Raw genomic sequence first — 24,050 nt, 5'->3', positions numbered from 1 at the left:
CACCCACCTCTCCTCCTTCTCTACCTTTCCTCCCCTCCACCCATCTCTCCTACCCCTCTACCTTTCCTCCCCTCTACCCATCTCTCCTCCTCCTCTACCTTTCCTCCCCTCCACCCACCTCTCCTCTTCCTCTACCTTTCCTCCCCTCCACCCATCTCTCCTCTTTTTTCCTCCCCTCCACCCACCTCTCCTCCTCCTCTACCTTTCCTCTCCTCCCCTCCACCCACCTCTCCTCCTCCTCTACCTTTCCTCCCCTCCCCTCCACCCACCTCTCCTCCTCCTCTACATTTCCTCCCCTCCACCCACCTCTCCTCCTCCTCCACCTTTCCTCCCCTCCCCTCCACCCACCTCTCCTCCTCCTCCACCTTTCCTCCCCTCCCCTCCACCTGTCCACATTGCTTTCTGTCCACTTTGCATAAGCAAGACAAAGCAGAGCTGAACGGATCATGTTAGGGTTGATTCAAATGGTAATGAAACACTCTTAGCTGGTCTCAGATCTGTTTGTGCTGTATAGATGTAACTTATATTGTTGTTGTCATGAAAAATCAGGGTAATGAAATGCTACTTTACAGTGATCTGATAAAGTGGTGTCAGACCACTGGGCCTCCTGCTGTGTGTGTGTCCCCGTGTGTCTTTCTCTGTCTGGTACTTAACATGAGGTAGGGCCAGTAACAGAAAGGTTGCTGGTTTGAATCTCCGAGATGACTAGGTGGAAATCTGTCTGTACCCTTGAGCAAGGCACTTAACCCTAAGTAAGTTGCTCTGGATAAGTGTGTTGACTCAAATGTAAAAAGAAAAAAAAAGAGATGAGAAAGACATTTTACACTCTGGCTCAGAAAGCAATTTGGCTGTTACTGCCTGAGGCTCTGCCTGTAATACATTACAGTGTGATGCAGAACACTTTCAGATATGTCCTGGAACAGATGTGTCAACATACCACACGGTACATTGACATGAACTCCACGTAATAGTGGGTTTTATGCAGGTTCTACGATTTATGTACAGTCCTTACATTCGTGCACAGTAGACGACAAGGCTACAGGATATGATAGAGCCTCAGGTTATTCCAAAACTGGACACAATACAGCCTGGGCTGACACTGATCTGCATTTCTTGCATCGAATGCTTCAAAGCTCACAGAAGTATTGCGGAGGAGTAAAATTAGACTCAGTCTTGAGTCATGCTGTTCTTATAAAAATGACCTGTATGACACAAGATGTCTGTTCATGGCATTCATCATCAGCAAGCGACTGCCATATATAGTTCTTAAAGAAAGGGACCTGTTTTGACACAAGATGGCCGTTCATGGCATTCATCATCAGCAAGCGACTGCCATATATAGTTCTTAAAGAAAGGGACCTGTTTTGACACAAGATGTCTGTTCATGGCATTCATCATCAGCAAGCAACTGCCATATATAGTTCTTAAAGAAAGGGACTTGTTTTGACACAAGATGGCCGTTCATGGCATTCATCATCAGCAAGCGACTGCCATATATAGTTCTTAAAGAAAGGGACCTGTTTTGACACAAGATGTCTGTTCATGGCATTCATCATCAGCAAGCGACTGCCATATATAGTTCTTAAAGAAAGGGTCTTGTTTTGACACAAGATGTCTGTTCATGGCATTCATCATCAGCAAGCGACTGCCATATATAGTTATTAAAGAAAGGGACTTGTTTTGACACAAGATGTCTGTTCATGGCATTCATCATCAGCAAGCGACTGCCATATATAGTTCTTAAAGAAAGGGACCTGTTTTGACACAAGATGGCCGTTCATGGCATTCATCATCAGCAAGCGACTGCCATATATAGTTCTTAAAGAAAGGGACTTGTTTTGACACAAGATGTCTGTTCATGGCATTCATCATCAGCAAGCAACTGCCATATATAGTTCTTAAAGAAAGGGACCTGTTTTGACACAAGATGTCTGTTCATGGCATTCATCATCAGCAAGCGACTGCCATATATAGTTCTTAAAGAAAGGGACCTGTTTTGACACAAGATGGCCGTTCATGGCATTCATCATCAGCAAGCGACTGCCATATATAGTTCTTAAAGAAAGGGACCTGTTTTGACACAAGATGTCTGTTCATGGCATTCATCATCAGCAAGCGACTGCCATATATAGTTCTTAAAGAAAGGGACCTGTTTTGACACAAGATGTCTGTTCATGGCATTCATCATCAGCAAGCGACTGCCATATATAGTTCTTAAAGAAAGGGACCTGTTTTGACACAAGATGTCTGTTCATGGCATTCATCATCAGCAAGCGCCTGGCTGTCATTTATAGCTCTAATCCCCCAGATTAGCCAGGAGGAGTTAGAAGACTTTTCAGCCACAAGCTTCATTCACATCTCTTTATTTCTTTTGACTCGAGCTGTCAATCAACATGGATAAATACACAAGGAGACCTATTTAAAGTACATGCCCAAAACCTAACAGTTGACAGTCTCCCACAGGAACAAATCTACATTTGAAATAGTTTTTTTTCCAGGATGATAGTGATAGGCTTTTTATTATGCTTCTTCACACAGCATGTCTCAGATATGCTGCCTGTAGGCTACTGGTTGGCTGCCTGGCTGACTGTGAGGTGATTGGCTGGCTGGCTGGCTGACTGTGAGGTGATTGGCTGACTGGCTGTGAGGTTCATTGAAAGGTTGTGTTTTATTTAAGAGCTGAATGCAGATGAGATCTCCTCCCTCTTCTTATCTTCCTCCTCAGCCCCCGCTTGGTCTGTTGTTTGGTCAGTGTGAAAAGGCAGCTTGATTTTGAAGGGAATGCGTGAGAGGGCCTGTGTCTGTTTGTATAATGGTCTGGGGGAGAGGTATAAGGAGGGTTTACGTCTCCATCACACCGATAGCGTCATTGAGCAAAATGGTACGCAGCATCATCTGGATATGTGTGAAACAAAAGTTCAATGTTCACTTTTTGCTACCATTTCTGTCAAGCCGTCTACGCATACTGTTTGATACATACGTTCGATAAATCCAATGTATGCACCACACACAATGCACTGCAACTGCCTCTGCATCGCAATGCTGCAAGGCAAACGCAGAATTCCATTGGAATTGAATGTACTCCTGGTGTACCAAAATGCAATGAAGCTGTCGGTGTGATCGAGGCGTTAAGGTCTGAATTTGAGCTGCAATTGGCTGTGAGAGAAGTGTTGCTGTGTGAACATACTAGCTCTGTTCACAAGCCCTGTGATTGAACACTATGTTATGTTGTGCTAGGTGCTACATCATGCTAACAACACACATCAGGGTAACTAAGCGATTGCCTCACCTATCAAATAGGGTGCATCCAAATGGCACCCTATTCCCTATCTAGTGCACAACTTTTGAAAAAAACTATTGCACTTGATACAGAATAGGGTGTAATTTGGGACGCACAAATATCCTCACTTCCTGTTCAAGCTTTACTCTGCTGACTTACAGTAATAGAGATGGAACCCTCCCGGTCTGACCCCAACACACACATAAACACACCTACACTTCACTATTTCACACACACACACACACACACACACACACACACACACACACACACACACACACACACACACACACACACACACACACACACACACACACACACACACACACACACACACACACACACTTCATATCCACTTCCCTTTCCTGCCACTGACATATTAAATATCATTGCCAGTTATGCAATACAACAGCACAGCAATTAATGCTCCATTTACAGGTCTGTCACATTTACGAGACTAATACCACCATATTATCTAATGTTAGTGTGAGTTAGGTCTACATGTTAACATAGTGTACTGCTCCTTTATCATGATGCAGGCCTCTTGCTTTGTAATGCAGGTGGCTGTGGTAACTGTCTGGAGAAGCCCTCTCACTCACATTTACTGCACATACAGCCAGGTAGAAAGCTACTGTCAGCAGCACACTGGCTTGGGGATTTGATGATCAGCAGGGGGTGCTGCTGTCCAGAAAGGGTTAACTGCATTAACCCTGTAGAGGTGCATCTGCAACAGACAGCTAGTTAACTGTTTCCCACTTCAACAAAATGGAGGAAGTGGACCAACTGCGTGTCTACAGTAGCCTATAACAACAATATGTGACGGTAAATCATTGACTATAAAACGAGGCCTTTTTTAAACACAAACCAGATAGACCTACTAAGTGATAGAAAATGTCTATCATTTAGTTTAGATTTAAACAAACCTTCCTATGGTGTTTTGTTTACTGGTCACAATCCTTTTATTCATCTGCTTTAGAACTTTGAGAAGCAAATCTATTTTTATCACAGAGGCGGAACAGTAGAAGCCACAATATAAGCTGCTACAGGTTACTACACTGCTTCAGCCAAACAGGAACAAGTATAGACACATACTAGGAGGTGGAGGATCAAAGGAAAAGCTCTGACCCTTAACCTTAAAATAAGCATATTGTAGGGCAAAAAAAGTATAATGTTATAGCCAAGTTTGACTTTGCAGCTTGTCCATGTAGGCCTAGTTGGAGCCATGTTTTAGGGCCATAGGAAAAATAAACAAAGCCCAGGAAGCTTCAGTTACACTGCAGTTGCACATCTCTCTGACAGCTTTCCTCTGATATCTACCATCTACCACTACAGTACTTCACTGGCCCCCAGGGTCACACTGCTACCAGTTGAGAGAGAAAAGGCCGGCGGCCATTTTAAACTCTGCTCTATGTTGATAGGATTCTGTGCCAAACGTCACAAAGAATGGAGGCAACTGAAATGAATACGGCTTGGTAAGAAGTATTGTTATTGTACCGTAGGGCTGTTTTAGCTTGAACGCGAATCGGCTCAGTTCATCACATCATCCCATTCAGAGGGTGAACACACACACACACGCACGCACGCACGCAGGCACACACACACACACGCGCACGCACGCACGCACGCACACACACACACACACACACACACACACGCACGCACGCATGCACACACACACACACTTTAACACACTCACACTCGTGGCGGTATGACTAAGCTCATATATTCCTCCAGGGTCTCTTTCCACTACGTGGCATACTGAGTTCACCGGTCTGTCTGGAAACAGATTCCCCTACCCCAGAACTTTAGGCACAGATACATTCAAATATCACGTGAACCTTTTTTCAGACCTGCATCATACAATAGTAACACATATCCTAAGACTGGTGTAACAATGGTCTGTCCCACAATAAAAGCGTAATAATATTTTCGTATTTTTCATTATGCAAATGATACAATAGCATATTGTGGAAGGTTTTGCTTATGTAATACATAATGTTGAGGGCCACATGGAAATGTCATGGTGGGCCGGGTACAGCCATAGGGTGGAGGGTTTTTGTGACCCTGACCGAAGAAGTCATTTCCTCCTCCACCAACAGTGTGTTGAGTGAGTGGCTCCTTCTTCTTTCTTTCTACTGGTGCACAGACTCTGTGGTCGGCTGGCACACACACACACACACGCACACACACACGCACGCACACACACACACACAGAGAAACAGGCCATACTGACTGACTCAATCCTCATCAGATGAAAATGAGTCAATGGCTTGCTGCTTTCAACAAGCAATGATACATTCTCAATACCCCAATGTGCCACTCAATAGATCATACATGTTGTATTACTTAGGCCTATCTGACTTGCGTTAATTGTTAACATTCAAATATACAGGCTATCACAACTGTTTTGTTATACTAAAGATTACACTTGTTTAATCAGATTTAGAGTTGAGTTGCTTTGACCCAAGTGAGGAACAATATCCCCACCACAAGACATCTATCCACATGCAAAAATTAGAGGAGAAGACAGAAGAGCACAGGACAAGACAGGAGAGGACAGGACGGGAGAGGACAGGACGGGGCAGGACAGGACGGGAGAGGACAGGACGGGAGAGGACAGGACGGGAGAGGATGGGAGAGGACAGGACCGGAGAGGACGGGACGGGAGAGGACAGGACGGGAGAGGACGGGACGGGAGAGGACAGGACGGGAGAGGACAGGATGGGAAAGGACAGGACGGGAGAGGACAGGACGGGAGAGGACGGGACGGGAGAGGACGGGACGGGAGAGGACAGGACGGGAGAGGAGAGGATGGGAGAGGACAGGACGGGAGAGGACAGGACGGGAGAGGACAGGACGGGGGAGGACAGGACGGGAGAGGACAGGACGGGAGAGGACAGGACGGGAGAGGATGGGAGAGGACAGGACCGGAGAGGACGGGACGGGAGAGGACAGGACGGGAGAGGATGGGAGAGGACGGGACGGGAGAGGACGGGACGGGAGAGGACAGGACGGGAAAGGACAGGACGGGAGAGGACAGGACGGGAGAGGATGGGAGAGGACAGGACCGGAGAGGACGGGACGGGAGAGGACAGGACGGGAGAGGATGGGAGAGGACGGGACGGGAGAGGATGGGACGGGAGAGGACAGGACGGGAAAGGACAGGACGGGAGAGGACAGGACGGGAGAGGACAGGACGGGAGAGGACAGGACGGGAAAGGACAGGACGGGAGAGGACAGGACGGGAGAGGACGGGACGGGAGAGGACGGGACGGGAGAGGACGGGACGGGAGAGGACGGGACGGGAGAGGACAGGACGGGAGAGGAGAGGATGGGAGAGGACAGGACGGGAGAGGACAGGACGGGAGAGGAGAGGACGGGAGAGGACAGGACGGGAGAGGAGAGGATGGGAGAGGAGAGGATGGGACGGGAGAGGATGGGAGAGGACAGAACGGGAGACGACGGGACGGGAGAGGACAGGACGGGAGAGGAGAGGATGGGAGAGGACGGGACGGGAGAGGACGGGACGGGAGAGGACAGCACGGGAGAGGACAGGACGGGGGAGGACAGGACGGGAGAGGACAGGACGGGAGAGGACAGGACGGGAGAGGACAGGACGGGAGAGGACAGGACGGGAGAGGACAGGACGGGAGAGGACAGGACAGGAGAGGACAGGACGGGAGAAGAGAATAGAAGAGAGGACTGTCCTGCCCATCGACATCAGATGAATGACCCCCATAGAACAGTAACTTACCTTGTGACAGATGCAAAGAGTAGATTTAAATTAGGCCGGCCACACACATCAATTTGCTTTTAAAACTCCAGCCATTGTGGTGACAGTCAAGTCCAGAGACTGTAAATACAGTCATGGGAATATACAGTTAGAGGGAAAGGTTGTTGTTTATCAGACAGACAGTGATGCAGGGTTTCCCTAGCTTTAATTCAATCTCTCTATGATGACGGAGACATCGAGAGACTGTATAGGAGCTGGACGTGAAGTGGGTTGGACTCACTGAATAAGAGTTTCATTAGTGGAGAGCTAATATACTTACATTAATATACTTACAGTAATGTCTTTCATACACTCATTTGAAGAAAAGACAATTACACTGCAGACAAATAAACACACAATGAGTGAGGAGGACTGGACAACAATTGGAGGTGACTAGGAATAGCTAATATACATTATAAACCGGGTGGTTTAATTTTACTGCTCTAATTATGTTGGTAACCAGTTTATAATAGCAATAAGGCGCCTCGGATGTTTGTGATATATGGCCAATATACCACGGCTAAGGGCATGTCGCAACACACCTCCTCGGGCCTTATTACTTAAGTATAGTACTGTTACTTTTTGATGTGGCTCGACAACTACAGTAAGAAGTCAATAAGTGTGAGAAAAAAAAGCTATAGTTCTACTTTTAGGATCTCATTATGTTACCTAAGGACAACTGATTGAAGTGGCCTATATACATGTATCTGATGTGGTGAGACTGAGACCTGCCAGTATACAGGTTGGTTCCCCACTTCACCCCACACATACAGAGCAGTCCAGTATTCTGCCAGGAGCCTGTTGATGAATTGTTGGCTTTGGCTACCTAGGATGGTTTTCCAAGAGTGGTGGCCTATATTCAAGCAATTGCTTGTGTGGCGAGACACTTCCTGAGAGCCAAAAGCCTGTTGGGTCAGTGTTGGCTGACTAGAGTGGAATGAGCTATCCCTGAGAAAGGATTCTCCCTGGTGAACAATCTGAAGCCATTATGACTAATACTATCACAACAAAGCGGGCCATCTGACTACATTTGAGTAATAAGATGACAGCCAATGTTGTGTGAACTAGTCACATCAAATGTCAAATGGCCCGCGGTTTATCTAATAGATGTGAGCATGTGCCAAAGATAAAATGTTTCTTCAGTTTCCTTTGGAAACAGATTGTATTGTGATGCATTTGCATCGTATCTCATAACAGTAATATACTGTACATGAAGAGTTTCCAAAACACTACATCTACCAATTTTTTCATGTGTTTTTTCATCAGAAATGATTGCTTATGTGTGTGTGTGTGTGTGTGTGTGTATAACATATTACTGTTATACACACAGTAATATTTAGATTTTTGATGAATAGATTTTAGATGTACATGTATATGAAAATGTGTTCTCTATATACCAGTTGTTTAGCTGGAATGGAATGTCCGTGTCCTGTATTGGACTGTGATATGTGGTTGTCTCACCTAGCTATCTTAAGATCAATGCACTTACTGTCACTCTGAGAAGATTGTCTGCTAAACGACTCAAATGTCAAATGCAAATGTTTTACACAAAAATCTCATATTACTGTATTGAATTATATATATACAAATAATAATATTGATGCCACACATGTATCATTTGTACATGTGTTTATGACAGATGTAGTTATTTATTAGATTTGACTATGTAAAACCTAGCAGTACGACATCTTTCTCTGAGACTGAGGCAGGTATATAGAATTTTGCTAAACAACATGATTATTTGTCTCCCTGAAATGAACCCATCAAGTGATAGATTTTAAATAAATACATGTCTGCCATTGAATAACCCCATGATTAGATAGTGAACAACCCCATGATTAGATAGTGAACAACCCCATGATTAGATAGTGAACAACCCCATGATTAGATAGTGAACAACCCCATGATTAGAGAGTGAACAACCCCATGATTAGATAGTGAACAACCCCATGATTAGATAGTGAACAACTCCATGATTATAGAGTGAACAACCCCATGATTAGATAGTGAACAACCCCATGATTAGATAGTGAACAACTCCATGATTAGAGAGTGAACAACCCCATGATTAGATAGTGAACAACCCCATGATTAGATAGTGAACAACCCCATGATTAGATAGTGAACAACTCCATGCCATGATTAGATAGTGAACATCCCCATGATTAGATAGTGAACAACCCCATGATTAGATAGTGAACAACCTCATGATTAGATAGTGAACAACTCCATGCCATGATTAGATAGTGAACATCCCCATGATTAGATAGTGAACAACCCCATGATTAGATAGTGAACAACCCCATGATTAGATAGTGAACAACCCCATGCCATGATTAGATAGTGAACAACCCCATGATTAGATAGTGAACAACCCCATGCCATGATTAAATAGTGAACAACCCCATGATTAGATAGTGAACAACCCCATGCCATGATTAGATTGTGAACAACCCCATGCCATGATTAAATAGTGAACAACCCCATGCCATGATTAAATAGTGAACAACCCCTATGCCATGATTAAATAGTGAACAACCCCATGCCATGATTAAATAGTGAACAACCCCATGCCATGATTAAATAGTGAACAACCCCATGCCATGATTAGATAGTGAACAACCCCATGCCATGATTAAATAGTGAACAACCCCATGCCATGATTAGATTGTGAACAACCCCTATGCCATGATTAGATTGTGAACAACCCCATGCCATGATTAGATAGTGAACAACCCCATGCCATGATTAGATAGTGAAAGAACACACCAATCTCTTTCATAATTTCAATAAAGAATAAAAGCTAATTTACCAACATTTATGAAAATGCATATATAGCGTTTTGGAATGAAACTCTGCACATCTTACATACTATTAAATACATGGCATGCTGCAAGCTGAATAAATTCCTGCAGTGACTACTGTATTTGATATCCTTCTCCCTTTCCTTTCCTTATAGCATAAGCCCCCCATGCAGCATACATACACTGATAAGAAACCATTTCTCATTTCACAAAACACTCTCTCTCTACTGGTTAGATGACATTTATTTTCCTCATCATGCCTGTCTCAGAGAAACAGTGTGTCCCTCCCTTATCAGCGCTGAGCCACTGTGTCTCCCTGCCTCCCCAAAATGGACGCAGTTACCTCCCAAAGTACTGCCATGAAAGTCATTTACACAGCAAGCCTTGCAATTTTCTCCTTCAGTCTTTCACTGGTTATTTCTCCTCCGCTGAGCAGAAAATGGACAAAATGGATCTCTGTACAGTCTCTGCATACATGTAGCATATGTATTGACTGAACAATGAAGATTCTCTGGTTAATTAATACAGTATGTACTGTGCTGATTCAAAGGGAGGAAGGCAACCATAGGGCCAAATTCAATACGACTGCATCTCCTACAGGAGGGGTGACAACGATATTCTATACAATGACCATGAATCAAATCATTATTAGGCCATAGCAGGTGGCTATCATAAAGCATTTGTCAGAGAAATGCCATTAATGCCATTTGATCTATGGTTTCCTGAATGTATCCTAAACTGCAACTATGTGGGCTAGAGACCAAAACAGTGAACACAGAAAATGTAACACATATAGTATCAGCTAAACTTGGCTTCGAATCAGAAATGATATGCCCTGTAAACACATTTCCAGATGTGTTGTTCATTCAGTGTTTTGTTGCATCCTGCTTGACCCTGAAGCATTAATTAACTAGAGTCAATCAGGTCATAGAAGTGCCACATTCCCTTCCTTTCTGACATAATCCAGATGACATGTCAGTGGAGAGCAGAGATTACCACTATGCAGCCATCATCACTGTATTATCTCACCACTGCAGCCCGATGCTGCTCTTCTGCTCTTCCTCTGGGGGTTACAGAACCAAACAGCTAACACTATCGGACAGGAACATGGATAAAAGGGATGATGTTTGCGGGCTAGTGCGCCTTTTGGGATGAGCACTGCTCCGGATGATGAGAAATGCCCTTTGCTTAAAGCAGAGACTCTCCGCATAACAACCAAATTGTTCAGACACAAGTCTGCATGTTCAGTATATTGAAATGACTCATCGTACATGGAGGCTTAGGTTAAAGGCCTTATTACCATCTAGCTAACCCACAACCACAGGGCATTGGTTTGTGATATAAAATGGAACTAGCGTGTCAAGTACAATATGGATGCATCCCAAGTCTCTAAAGTGGCCTAGAAGGCCGTTATCCTACAGTGTCTACAGAATAGTATCGTAGTATGCCTGGCCTTCGCTCTATTGTACTGTCTATCCGCTACTGATGTGAAAGGTGAATTGATGCAGGCAATACAACAGCCACCAGTCTGTATACTTTGTGAGGCTGGTGAAATTCATTTTAACCTGAGAAGCAGTCTCTTTCAGACCAGGACAAAGCCACTTGATAGAACCAGGATGCACTCAGGTAGTTGACATAAAGATGACCCCGTAAAATGACTTTTACAGCTGACCAATCACCAGTAACCTAGTGTGAATGCAGAAGGAACAGAGAGTGGATGTGCTTTATACAACAGCAACAACAAAAAGCCTTACCTGTGTCCCAAGTGACTGTGGTTGTGTTGTTGTGTCATGTAACAATCTAATACAGATCTTTAAATAGGCTCTGACTGTCTCAGTCTCAGTTGGCAGGCACAGAGCACTGACCACCTGTTACCTAAGAGGAAACACCTTCTTCAGGTTGGGGAAAGGATTTAAGAGAAGTCTGATTGACTTTTTTTCATCAACGTGGACAACAGCGGGCATTAGAAAGAACAATCACATGAATCCCTGCCTGTCGGGTTCAAAAAGACTATTTACACACACTCTCTCTCGCTTGCTCCAACCTTCTCTGTCTTTATCCCTCTTTCTAGCTCCTTCTCTCTCTCTCTCTCTCTCTCTCTCTCTCTCTCTCTCTCTCTCTCTCTCACACACACACACACAAGGTTGTGTGCATACCTATGTTCCGGTCTACTAAACCTGTCTGAGCTAGAGGCTGATAGCCTACTCCCCTGTCTTACATCATTATCTAATATGCCGAGATTGCCCACACAGAAACATTCAAGTATACATTTCGCTAGCCTATATAACCTGTATTTCCACACGCACAAATATACTACTTTAGCTTAATGTTCCTCTATGTCGCTATCCAATGCACTGGCAGGATACCCTTGAAAAATGAAAACCTGGCACGAGGGCAACTAATATGCTACTACGCGGATGGATGAATAGATGGATGGCTGGCTGCACGTTAAAAATGTAACGTTGTTGCTGTGGACCGGATGCTTCATGCCAGGCATCAGGCATCCGAGCAACAGCAGGTGCGCTGTGGCCAGAACGGTTCAGGTAGCCATGAAGCTACCCTTCAGACCAATTAGTAGCCTACTTACTTTCAGTGATCTTCTGTAACCCAAGTACATCCTCAGGCGATATTACGGGGTTTCTTAGCAACTCGTCTTCCGATGTAACCGGGACCTCAGCATCTGTCGAGTTGCAGCCTTTCTTCACTCTCATGGCCACGAGCGGTTTGGGGTGCGACTGGCGTGAACTAGGGCTTCTGCTGCTGCTGTCGAGATCTCCGCTGCCACGGTTCGTATTATTAGTAGCCGCTTTCTTCGCACTGGCGTTAGGTGCGTCCTGGCTGTTACACACAGCCTCTGTGGTACAAGAATAGCTCATTCTCCGTGCCTCCTCCCCCTCCCGATCTGGTGAAGATACAAATCAGTCTCTCTCCCTCCCTCACCCAAGGCTCAACGGCTCTCTCACTCGGTATGTAATTTAAATCCTTAAGTTCTTTAAATCCGTCTGTCCGTGACTGCTTGTGTGCCGCGGCTGAATAGCCCTTGCTCTTGGAGCGCGCGTGTGGTGGTGGTGGGGGTTTACAGACTTCAGAACGTAGAGAGAGGAAGGAAGGATGCGGTGGGCCGTCTGCGCTCATACGAAAGCATCATAAACCGTTAATGAAAATACATATAAACTCAAATGATAGCAGGATATTCTCACATAAACGGAGTCCTTTCACCCTACATGCATCTCTGCGGTGGCCAACTAGCGCATGGACATGCGCTCCCGCATTGAACAGCCTATGACTCATTCAATTGTTACTGTAACTTCTCTTCAATTTATGACATGATCATTACATGATTCCCAGAAACTGTAAAAATGGCCACTTGGCCAGTGTAGGTCATGTGAAGCAGTTGTCCCTTCAGCTCACGTCCATGACTATTCACGTGTACATATGCAATTTACATGTTTGCAGATTATTGCAATTATTGATCATATCTACAGAAATCAGCGAATCAGACAGCTTTTTGGACACATTCTTACCAAAATTCTGTGAATAATTTAACATCCTTATATACTGTATCTGGCACAACTGGCAGACGTGGTTGTGTATTCTACATCACTATGCACATTTTAAGATATTTCAGGGCAAATTACAATTATGGTCCTGCGGAATTTTCTGATAAAACCACATTGAGTTGTTTGGTAGCCATATTGGAAAAGAGCTTCTGTGGGGCTAGTGAATTATGTGATGGCCCTATAGCTACACATCTTTTTTTAAACCCTGTTCTACCCTGTGCCGCTATCACCAAAGTTACAATCCAAAAACGGAGCTGCCACATTACATGGAATTATGTGACTAAACGTCCAACATTCTAATGTCAATGGCAAAATATGGGCGATTTTTAAACAATAGTTGCAGCTGATGCTTTCAAAGTTGGTTATATTATACAGTACCAGTCAAAAGTTTGGACACACCTACTCATTCAAGATTTTTTACTATTTTAGCAACCTGTAAGGGTGCGTGCTGGTGGCAGGGAAGTTAGGCGCAGGAGATCGAACTTGGTATAAACGGAGCAGTTTAATAAGTGCTAAAAAAACAAAATATACCGAATAAAACAAGTGGGTACAAAACCCGTCGCACACCAGAACATAACTTGCACAATGCTTACAAACAAACAATCACCGACAAGGACAATGAGGGGGAACAGAAGGTTAAATACACAACATGTAATGACTGGGATTGAAACCAGGTGTGATACAAGACAAAACCAAAGGAAAAAGAAAAGAGGATCAGCGATGGCTAGAAGGTCGGCGACTTCGACCGCTGAACACCGCCCGAACAAGGAGAGGGACCAACTTCGGTGGAAGTCGTGACACAACCGTTTGCCTTGATGACAGCTTTGCACACTCTTGGCATTCTCTCAACCAGCTTCCTGAGGTTGTCACCTGGAATGCATTTCAATTAACCAGTGTGCCTTGTTAAAAGTTCAATTGTGGAGTTTCTTTCCTTCTTAATGTGTTTGAGCCAATCAGTTGTGTTGTGACAAGGTAGGGGGTAGGGGGGGTATACAGAAGATAGCCCTATTTGGTTAAAAAAACAAGTCCATATTATGGCAAGAACAGCTCAAATAAGCAAAGAGAAATGATAGTCCATCATTACTTTAAGACATGATGGTCAGTCAATCCGGAAAATTTCAAGAACTTTAAACGTTTCTTCAAGTACAGTCGCAAAAACCATCAAGCGCTATGATGAAACTGGCTCTCATGAGGACCGCCACAGGAAAGGAAGAGCCAGAGTTACCTCTGCTGCCGAAAATAAGTTAGAGTTAACTGCACCTCAAATTGCAGCCCAAATAAATGTTTCACAGAGTTCAAGAAACAGACACATCTCAACATCAACTGTTCAGAGGAGACTGCGTGAAAGGCCTTCATGGTCTAATTGCTGCAAAGAAACTACTACTAAAGGACACCAATAACAAGAGATGAGCAATGGGCATTAGACCGGTGGAAATCTGTCCTTTGGTCTGATGAGTCCAAATTTGAGATTTTTGGTTCCAACTGCCGTGTCTTTGTGAGACGCAGAGTAGGTGAACGGATGATATCTGCATGTGTGGTTCCTACCGTGAAGCATGGAGGAGGAGGTGTGATGGTGTGGGGGTGCTTTGCTGGTGGCACTGTCTGTGATTATTTAGAATTCAAGGAACACTTAACCAGCATGGTTACGACAGCATTCTGTAGCGATACGCAATCAAATCAAATCAAATTGTATTTGTCACATACACATGGTTAGCAGATGTCAATGCGAGTGTAGCGAAATGCTTGTACTTCTAGTTCCGACCATACAGTAATATCTAACAAATAATCTAACCTAACAATTTCACAACAACTACCTTATACACACAAGTGTAAAGGAATTAATAAGAATATGTACTTAAAAATATATGAATGAGCGATGGCCGAACGGCATAGGCAAGATGCAGTTGATGGTTTAGAGTACAGTATATACATATGAGATGAGTAATGTAGGGTATGAAAACATATAAAGCGGCATTGTTTAAAGTGGCTGGTGATATATTTATTACATACATTTTTCATTATTAAAGTGGCTAGAGATGAGTCAGTATGTTGGCAGCAGCCACTCAATGTTAGTGATGGCTGTTTAACAATCCCATCTGGTTTGCGCTTAGTGGGACTATCATTTGTTTTTCAACAGGACAATGGCCCAAAACACACCTCCAGGCTGTGTAAGGGGTATTTGACCAAGGAGAGTGATGGAGCAGTACATCAGATGACCTGGCCTCCACAATCACCCGACCTCAACCCAATTGAGATGGTTTGGGATGAGTTAGACCGCATCGTGAAAGAAAAGCAGCCTACAAGTGCTCAGCATATGTGGGAACTTCTTCAAGACTGTTGGAAAATCATTCCTTTTGAAGTTGGATGAGAGAATGCCAAGAGTGTGCAAACCTCAGTGGTGTAAAGTACTTAAGTAACAATACTTTAAAGTACTACTTAAGTCATTTTTTGGGTTATCTGTACTTTACTTTACTATTTATATTTTTGACTACTTTTACTTCTACTTCACTACATTCCTTAAGAAAATATTGCATTTTTTACTCCATACATTTTCCTTGACACCCAAAAGTACTTGATACATTTTGAATGCTTAGCAGGACAGGGGAAATAGTCAAATTCACGTCAACCGAACATCCCTGGTCATCCCTACTGCCTCTGATCTGGCGGACTCACTAAACACAAATTCTTTGTTTGTAAATGCTGTTGGAGTGTGCCCCTGGCTTTCCGTAAATAAATAAAAAACAAGAAAATGGTGCCATCTGGTCTGATTAATATGAGGAATTTGAAATTATTTATACTTTTACTTTTGATACTTACGTATATTTAAAACCAAATACTTTTAGACTTTTACTCAAGTATAATTTTACTTGGTGACTTTTACTCAAGTATGACAGTTGGATACTGTTTCCACCACTGGCAAAGCTGTCATCAAGGCAAACGGTGGCTACTTTGAAGAATGTAAAATATATGATATATTTGTTTAACACTTTTTGGTTACTACATGATTCCATATGTGTTATTCCATAGTTTTGATGTCTTCACTATTATTCTACAATGTATAAAATAAATCAATATGCCCCCTTCACTCCCTCCTCTCTACATTTTCCTCTTCTGTCGCTGCTGCTAAAGCCACTTTCTACCACTCTAAATTCCAAGCATCTGCCTCTAACCCTAGGAAGCTCTTTGCCACCTTCTCCTCCCTCCTGAATCCTCCTCCCCCCCCCTCCTCCCTCTCTGCAGATGACTTCGTCAACCATTTTGAAAATAAGGTCGACGACATCCGATCCTCGTTTGCTAAGTCAAACGACACCGCTGGTTCTGCTCACACTGCCCTACCCTGTGCTCTGACCTCTTTCTCCCCTCTCTCTCCAGATGAAATCTCGCGTCTTGTGACGGCCGCCGCCCAACAACCTGCCCGCTTGACCCTATCCCCTCCTCTCTTCTCCAGACCATTTCCGGAGACCTTCTCCCTTACCTCACCTCGCTCATCAACTCATCCCTGACCGCTGGCTATGTCCCTTCCGTCTTCAAGAGAGCGAGAGTTGCACCCCTTCTGAAAACACCTACACTCGATCCCTCCGATGTCAACAACTACAGACCAGTATCCCTTCTTTCTTTTCTCTCCAAAACCCTTGAACGTGCCGTCCTTGGCCAGCTCTCCCGCTATCTCTCTCAGAATGACCTTCTTGATCCAAATCAGTCAGGTTTCAAGACTAGTCATTCAACTGAGACTGCTCTTCTCTGTATCACGGAGGCGCTCCGCACTGCTAAAGCTAACTCTCTCTCCTCTGCTCTCATCCTTCTAGACCTATCGGCTGCCTTCGATACTGTGAACCATCAGATCCTCCTCTCCACCCTCTCCGAGTTGGGCATCTCCGGCGCGGCCCACGCTTGGATTGCGTCCTACCTGACAGGTCGCTCCTACCAGGTGGCGTGGCGAGAATCCGTCTCCTCACCACGTGCTCTCACCACTGGTGTCCCCAGGGCTCTGTTCTAGGCCCTCTCCTATTCTCGCTATACACCAAGTCACTTGGCTCTGTCATAACCTCACATGGTCTCTCCTATCATTGCTATGCAGACGACACACAATTAATCTTCTCCTTTCCCCCTTCTGATGACCAGGTGGCGAATCGCATCTCTGCATGTCTGGCAGACATATCAGTGTGGATGACGGATCACCACCTCAAGCTGAACCTCGGCAAGACGGAGCTGCTCTTCCTCCCGGGGAAGGACTGCCCGTTCCATGATCTCGCCATCACGGTTGACAACTCCACTGTGTCCTCCTCCCAGAGCGCTAAGAACCTTGGCGTGATCCTGGATAACACCCTGTCGTTCTCAACTAACATCAAGGCGGTGGCCCGTTCCTGTAGGTTCATGCTCTACAACATCCGCAGAGTACGACCCTGCCTCACACAGGAAGCGGTGCAGATCCTAATCCAGGCACTTGTCATCTCCCGTCTGGATTACTGCAACTCGCTGTTGGCTGGGCTCCCTGCCTGTGCCATTAAACCCCTACAACTCATCCAGAACGCCGCAGCCCGTCTGGTGTTCAACCTTCCCAAGTTCTCTCACGTCACCCCGCTCCTCCGCTCTCTCCACTGGCTTCCAGTTGAAGCTCGCATCCGCTACAAGACCATGGTGCTTGCCTACGGAGCTGTGAGGGGAACGGCACCTCAGTACCTCCAGGCTCTGATCAGGCCCTACACCCAAACAAGGGCACTGCGTTCATCCACCTCTGGCCTGCTCGCCTCCCTACCACTGAGGAAGTACAGTTCCCGCTCAGCCCAGTCAAAACTGTTCGCTGCTCTGGCCCCCCAATGGTGGAACAAACTCCCTCACGACGCCAGGACAGCGGAGTCAATCACCACCTTCCGGAGACACCTGAAACCCCACCTCTTTAAGGAATACCTAGGATAGGATAAAGTAATCCTTCTCACCCCCCTTAAAAGATTTAGATGCACTATTGTAAGTGGCTGCTCCACTGGATGTCATAAGGTGAATGCACCAATTTGTAAGTCGCTCTGGATAAGAGCGTCTGCTAAATGACTTAAATGTAAATGTAATAAAAATCACTCTGACATCAGCCCAAGTGAGTCCCCGACAGTGGACTATTTGTTGGATTGCATGAACATGACATGGTTACAATTTGTCACTGTTGATGTTGATGCAGGATCGTCTTTGTGAGGATATCTATATTATGTAGAATAATGTTTTGAATGTTCAGCATAACTGATATGAAAACGTGGGACAAACACCACAGATAATCATACAACACACAAGAGAACAAAAAGTCAAACAAGTAACCTGACATGAGCCACTGATTGCATTTCCAGCACTGAGGTTAGGAATCTTCATTCATTTTTTTATTTTATTGGAAAGTTGATTTCCAGATGCCAGCATCCCTGAGAAAGATATAGTGTATATAACAATATTCCTCAGCAACCCCATCATTAAGAGGGGGGAGGGGTCTCCCAAAAGGTCAGCATGTCTAGAAAAACACTACCAGGTAGCCTACAGCAGCCTGTCTCCCAATCATGCCCCCTAGCTCACTTCCTCCTTCAGACAGCCTCACTGCCCTAGACTGAGTGTGTCATGGGCATAGCTTCCCTGCCCTAGACTGAGTGGGTCATGGGCATAGCTTCCCTGCCATAGACTGAGTGTGTCATGGGCATAGCTTCCCTGCCCTAGACTGAGTGTGTCATGGGCATAGCTTCCCTGCCCTAGACTGAGTGTGTCATGGACATAGCTTCCCTGCCATAGACTGAGTGTGTCATGGGCATAGCTTCCCTGCCCTAGACTGAGTGTGTCATGGGCATAGCTTCCCTGCCATAGACTGAGTGGGTCATGGACATAGCTTCCCTGCCATAGATTGAGTGGGTCATGGACATAGCTTTGAAGCCTTGAAGGTAGAATGTCATTGGGGAAATGATGGTTGAGGTGCAATCCCTAAACTAGAAGGTGGCTTTGGGGGAGAGTACATGGGGAAACAGTGCCTCCCGTGGATGATTGAGCTCACTGCAGGGCATGGACAGAGCACAGAGAGCTGGCAGCTGTCCACCGTAGCTTAGAGACTGGAGTGAGAGCAGTATGTCGTATCTCTGCTCTCTAAAATGATTCACAGATCGCAGGAGGGTAGAGCATTGTAATGAACAGGCTTATTCGGCATCATTAGGTATATAGCTAAGAAACACATAAGCAACTAAGATGTATAAAATAAATTGGGTTTGCAGATATGGAAACAAACTAGTGAACACAAACTAATGAAGTTATATAACTTGTTAAAATCTTTGTTAACTAATTCCCTTTCTCCAATTAAAATCCCAATCATAAATATCATAAATCTTCTCATGCTATAATTCCATCAGGTCTTGGAACAGAGAGTACAGCTATCACTTTCACCAGTATTATTATATTCAGGCATTGTGGAAGTCAGCTGCAGGTGAACTGCAGTAGCAACCTTTACCCAATAGGTGGCACTGTCTTCATTCAAGGATTGTGCATCACAGTACACACACCCTGAATGTTACTACTTGTAAAAGTGATTGAGGTGGAGCCAGTGATGTACGCTGTTAGCTTATGTTGGCTGTGTGGCGTTCCAAGATGGAGCTCCAGACCCAGGGATGGTTAGCTCCAGGGCAAGCCAGGCCCCTTCCCCTCTGTCCTGCTGGCCCATGACCCGTCGCCTGCCTGGCCCCATCTAGATGGTCCACTCAAAGCAGCCTCTGCGATGTGTCTGCATGTCCCTCACTCTACGGATGGACTGGATCTGGGGATGGTGGGCGCCCCACTCGTTCCAGTGCTTGAAGACACCGCACTCGAACACGTACTGGTAGCCACGGTAACCGGGGTACTGGTAGCCAACCCAACTGTCATCCAGAGAAACAGACGGAGATAATGAGAGAGAGAAATGGAAGTTAACATCTTAAATCAAATGGATGTGTAGATGGATGGATTGATTGATTGATTGATAAGTTAATATGCCAACTCACGTTCCACCAGTGACCTGGATGCTGGCCACACGGTCCTGGAAGCCGTAGGACCACAGACTGGGGATATCCTCATCACACACCTCCATCTTACGGCCCTCAAAGTTATTACACTCAAACAGGCAGATCTTGTGGTCCTGGGTGTCCTGTAGGCATAGAAGAACAGAGGGAGGGATATCAGCAATAGAGTTTACCACCTATTCACCCACATCCCTCAGACGAGGAGGGGAAGCCACTTAGACTAGAGTATCCATGTAGTGGATGGATGGATGGACAGACTAACCATGCGAACAGGCCTGACGGACATGAAGCGGTCACACCTGTAGCTGTTGCTCCAGGTATCCCAGCGGGGGTACTCTCCCTTCTCCAGCATGAACATTTCTCCACTCAGGTTCTGCTGCTCATAGCCCACCCAGCTGTATGGGGACATTATATAAGTGTTACAGCACAACTATAACACACTTATACTGAATTAACACAACTCTCTTTTCACCATAATCAGAAGCCTTGAGGCTAGGTACAGCTAAGTGATTAGAAGCCTTGAGGCTAGGTACAGCTAAGTGATTAGAAGCCTTGAGGCTAGGTACAGCTAAGTGATCAGAAGCCTTGAGGCTAGGTACAGCTAAGTGATCAGAAGCCTTGAGGCTAGGTACAGCTAAGTGATTAGAAGCCTTGAGGCTAGGTACAGCTAAGTGATTAGAAGCCTTGAGGCTAGGTACAGCTAAGTGATTAGAAGCCTTGAGGCTAGGTACAGCTAAGTGATTAGAAGCCTTGAGGCTAGGTACAGCTAAGTGATCAGAAGCCTTGAGGCTAGGTACAGCTAAGTGATCAGAAGCCTTGAGGCTAGGTACAGCTAAGTGATCAGAAGCCTTGAGGCTAGGTACAGCTAAGTGATCAGAAGCCTTGAGGCTAGGTACAGCTAAGTGATTAGAAGCCTTGAGGCTAGGTACAGCTAAGTGATTAGAAGCCTTGAGGCTAGGTACAGCTAAGTGATCAGAAGCCTTGAGGCTAGGTACAGCTAAGTGATTAGAAGTTTCCTAGGTGACACCATGTTAGATGTCACATGTTCATCGCAAAAGTCATGTATCATTGGAAATTGCATGTTGTAAATGAACTATGTATCTGGTGTCTCATTGGGCTAAGATAACGTTAGTATTAGTAGGCTTTATTGGTTTCTCTCAGTCATAGACTGAATTGTAAACCAATTTACAATCATAACATCAATCACATAATTATCAAATAGTTTAGGATTGTACTATCAAAACACTTAATATAATAAAATGTAAAAAAATATGTAATATATACAAATCAACAATACTATGAGAACAAGGTTTGGGGTGGCAGCTTTAGAAAAGGCATCTTCAGAGTTCAGAGGCATTTCTAAGGCCCCTGGGCTATATGGTGTGTGCATTGATCAGTTTAGTGAAGTATGGAATGGGAGAGTTCTGATAGCGGCCTGTGTGTGTTATGGGAGTGTTCAGTTTGTGGCTGTTGCGCGTTGCCTGTCCAGTAATCTAAGGTCTGGTAGGGGGGAGCCAGTCTGCAAACTGGGAGTTCTGTGGGGATTTAGCAAATGTCAGGCAGATCTGCTCCCGTCTCCTGTCGAAGGACATGATTCCGAGGGTTTTGAGGGCTTCCCAGTAGCTGGTGTACGACCCGCTCAGAATTATTCTGCAAGCATTCTTCTGGACACTCTCCAGCTGACAACTTCATTCTAATGGCTCGAATATTATGAATCCCTATGAATGTTTTTTTTAATCTTCTATGTAAACAGATGAAGTTAGATATGACGTACGGTCCACACTCCACCCTGATGGAGCCGATCCTCTCAAAGCCCTTCTCACACAGGTTACGGCACTCAGTGATGCACTCCATCATACGACCCTGGAAGTTCTCAAACTCAAACAGGTACATCTGTAAAGATAGTGAATACCACATTATGGTAATTTACCGTAATAAGCTATAATATAATACTGTTAATGATTTGATATGGAGATCTTTGATCAAGATGGCGGTCTTGGGCATTTAAAACAACTGGAAATGCTGTATCTTCGCTAAAGATGATTAGTTCTGATAAGTAGTTTGTTAAAAAAGTGTGTGTTGACCTACTTTGTGGGCACGCAGTCCCATGGCTGGGTGGCTCCCAATGCTGCCCTGGGCTCCGGAGTGGGACATGGTTGAATCTGTGGCCAAACAGGAAGAGAGTGAGAGGGAGGGAGAGAAATAAAGAGGGAGAGAGGTTAAAGCCTAGCCTCTTGGAAAAACAGCTTCCTTTGACCTTCATATTGTGACACTCATTTTAGTCATTTAGCAGACATTCTTATCCAGGGCAACTAGGGTTAAGTGCTTTGCTCAAGGGAACATCAACAGATTTTTTCACCTCGTTGGCTCAGAGATTCAAACCAGCGACCTTTTAGTTAATGGCCCAACACCCTTAACCACTAAGCTACCTGCAGCCCATGCCCCAGCTGTGTATCTATTCAACAGGCCCCTAGCCCCCCAAGAGTCATATCTGTTCCGCTAAATAGATCAAAGAAATGTTTCCCACCGGTTTCAGATACAAAAGAGAAAAAAAGACCAACAGTAGTTCATGTTCAACTCAATGACTATAAACAGATTTCAATATTAGTCTTTTGGCAAAATTCCATATCAAAACCCACTTATTCACCCAAACTATTAATGAGAACATAATCTACTTGTATCTAGTCACTCAAGGTCTTAATCTAGACTGGTTTTTAGGCTTTTTCCTCTCTCATTAACTCTACCCCAAAACACACCTTTTGATGTTGAAGCCTGTTCTAAGAGACTTGCCTGTGCAATTTACCCCCACTAAATATTCCATAAAGAGCAATTCCTCTGTGAAAAAATAAAATCTCCAAAGATTTTTTAAACAACATGCTCAAACATATTTTTCTTACAATTACTACATTTAGTGACACTGAGCACACTTTCATCTGCCAGATGCAGGTAGGCCTGTCATGTAGTATTACTGAGCTGAGAGAAGATCACAGTTAAACATGGGCTCATCTCTCTCACCGCCATTTCCCATTAAATAAACCACGTAACAGACAGAATGTCAAAGTAATGCAAAACATCACTCTCTTGATATAAGACAAAATAACATCCCAGAGTTAATTGAAGTCAAAAGCTTCAATTTGACAGTCCTTGATTTAGGTTATGGGACGAAGAGACCACACCTTTGCCCCCCATCTCTCTCGCTCACAACCCCTTCCCTGAGTGTGAATCTCACCAAGCGGCTGGTTGTCAGGTACAAGGGAGGAACGGACGTCCAGAAAGATAAGCCTAAGAGTTGGAATCAAGCCCCCAGAGTAGGGATATATATACATTTACATCCCCATGCCGCCTAGTGGGCCGGGATCCCACCTCGTCATTGGATGAGCATGGTTTTCTTTGGGGGGGGGGGTCAGGGGTCATATATGCTGATCTCCACTAAACCATGCTGAGTCGGCTGCTGGCTTTGTTGTCCTGCGCTGTGTGGTGGATCTCTCGCTGTTTCGCTCTCTCTAGCAGAGCAAGCAATGTGCTGACCTATTGTGTGTAGTGCGAATAGGCGCGCCGGCTACTGTTCAGTTGGAACTGGCACGCAGGGAGGCAGGTATGCACACACACAGTTTGGTGTTTGCTAGG

The 24,050-nt window shown here is 44.9% G+C and overlaps 2 protein-coding genes across 3 annotated transcripts in view; both read right to left on the bottom strand.

Annotated features, from left to right (window-relative positions):
- LOC115137773 (protein unc-119 homolog A-like) overlaps positions 1-12,932 on the bottom strand; it is a 51,674-nt gene extending 38,742 nt beyond the window's left edge. The window contains exon 1 of the mRNA XM_065024492.1: positions 12,444-12,932. Within this exon, the coding sequence (XP_064880564.1) occupies positions 12,444-12,732 (289 nt within the window). The 5' untranslated portion in view covers positions 12,733-12,932. The remainder of the gene's footprint in view (positions 1-12,443) is intronic.
- Positions 12,933-19,549: 6,617 nt separating this feature from the next.
- Positions 19,550-23,780, bottom strand: LOC115116535 (beta-crystallin B1-like). 2 transcript variants are annotated; one of them, XM_029645025.2, is made up of 6 exons: positions 23,653-23,780; positions 22,512-22,585; positions 22,198-22,316; positions 20,686-20,818; positions 20,406-20,548; positions 19,550-20,282 (listed from the first exon to the last, which is right to left on the bottom strand). In XM_029645025.2, the coding sequence occupies exons 1-6, from the start codon at positions 23,747-23,749 to the stop codon at positions 20,114-20,116; spliced, it is 735 nt and encodes a 244-aa protein (XP_029500885.2). In that variant the 5' UTR covers positions 23,750-23,780; the 3' UTR covers positions 19,550-20,113. The 2 variants fall into 2 exon arrangements, with proteins under 2 accessions (XP_029500885.2, XP_029500887.1); XM_029645027.2 differs by having other exon boundaries at positions 23,600-23,687.
- Positions 23,781-24,050: the final 270 nt, after the last annotated feature.

Source organism: Oncorhynchus nerka, linkage group LG11, assembly GCF_034236695.1.
Source record: "Oncorhynchus nerka isolate Pitt River linkage group LG11, Oner_Uvic_2.0, whole genome shotgun sequence".
NCBI lineage: Eukaryota > Metazoa > Chordata > Actinopteri > Salmoniformes > Salmonidae > Oncorhynchus > Oncorhynchus nerka.
The sequence above is the reverse complement of the archived record's forward strand: the minus strand, read 5'-3'. Positions and strand labels throughout refer to the sequence as shown.

Bases quoted from the DNA above. Each gene is read 5' to 3' on its own strand.
- LOC115116535 (XM_029645025.2), bottom strand. From the start codon at position 23,749: ATGTATATATATCCCTACTCTGGGGGCTTGATTCCAACTCTTAGGCTT. The intron at 20,549-20,685 runs GTTAGTCTGTCC...CTATGCCTACAG, and splicing joins CCGTCAGGCCTGTTCGCATG to GACACCCAGGACCACAAGAT. The intron at 20,283-20,405 runs GTGAGTTGGCAT...TCTGGATGACAG, and splicing joins ATCCAGGTCACTGGTGGAAC to TTGGGTTGGCTACCAGTACC.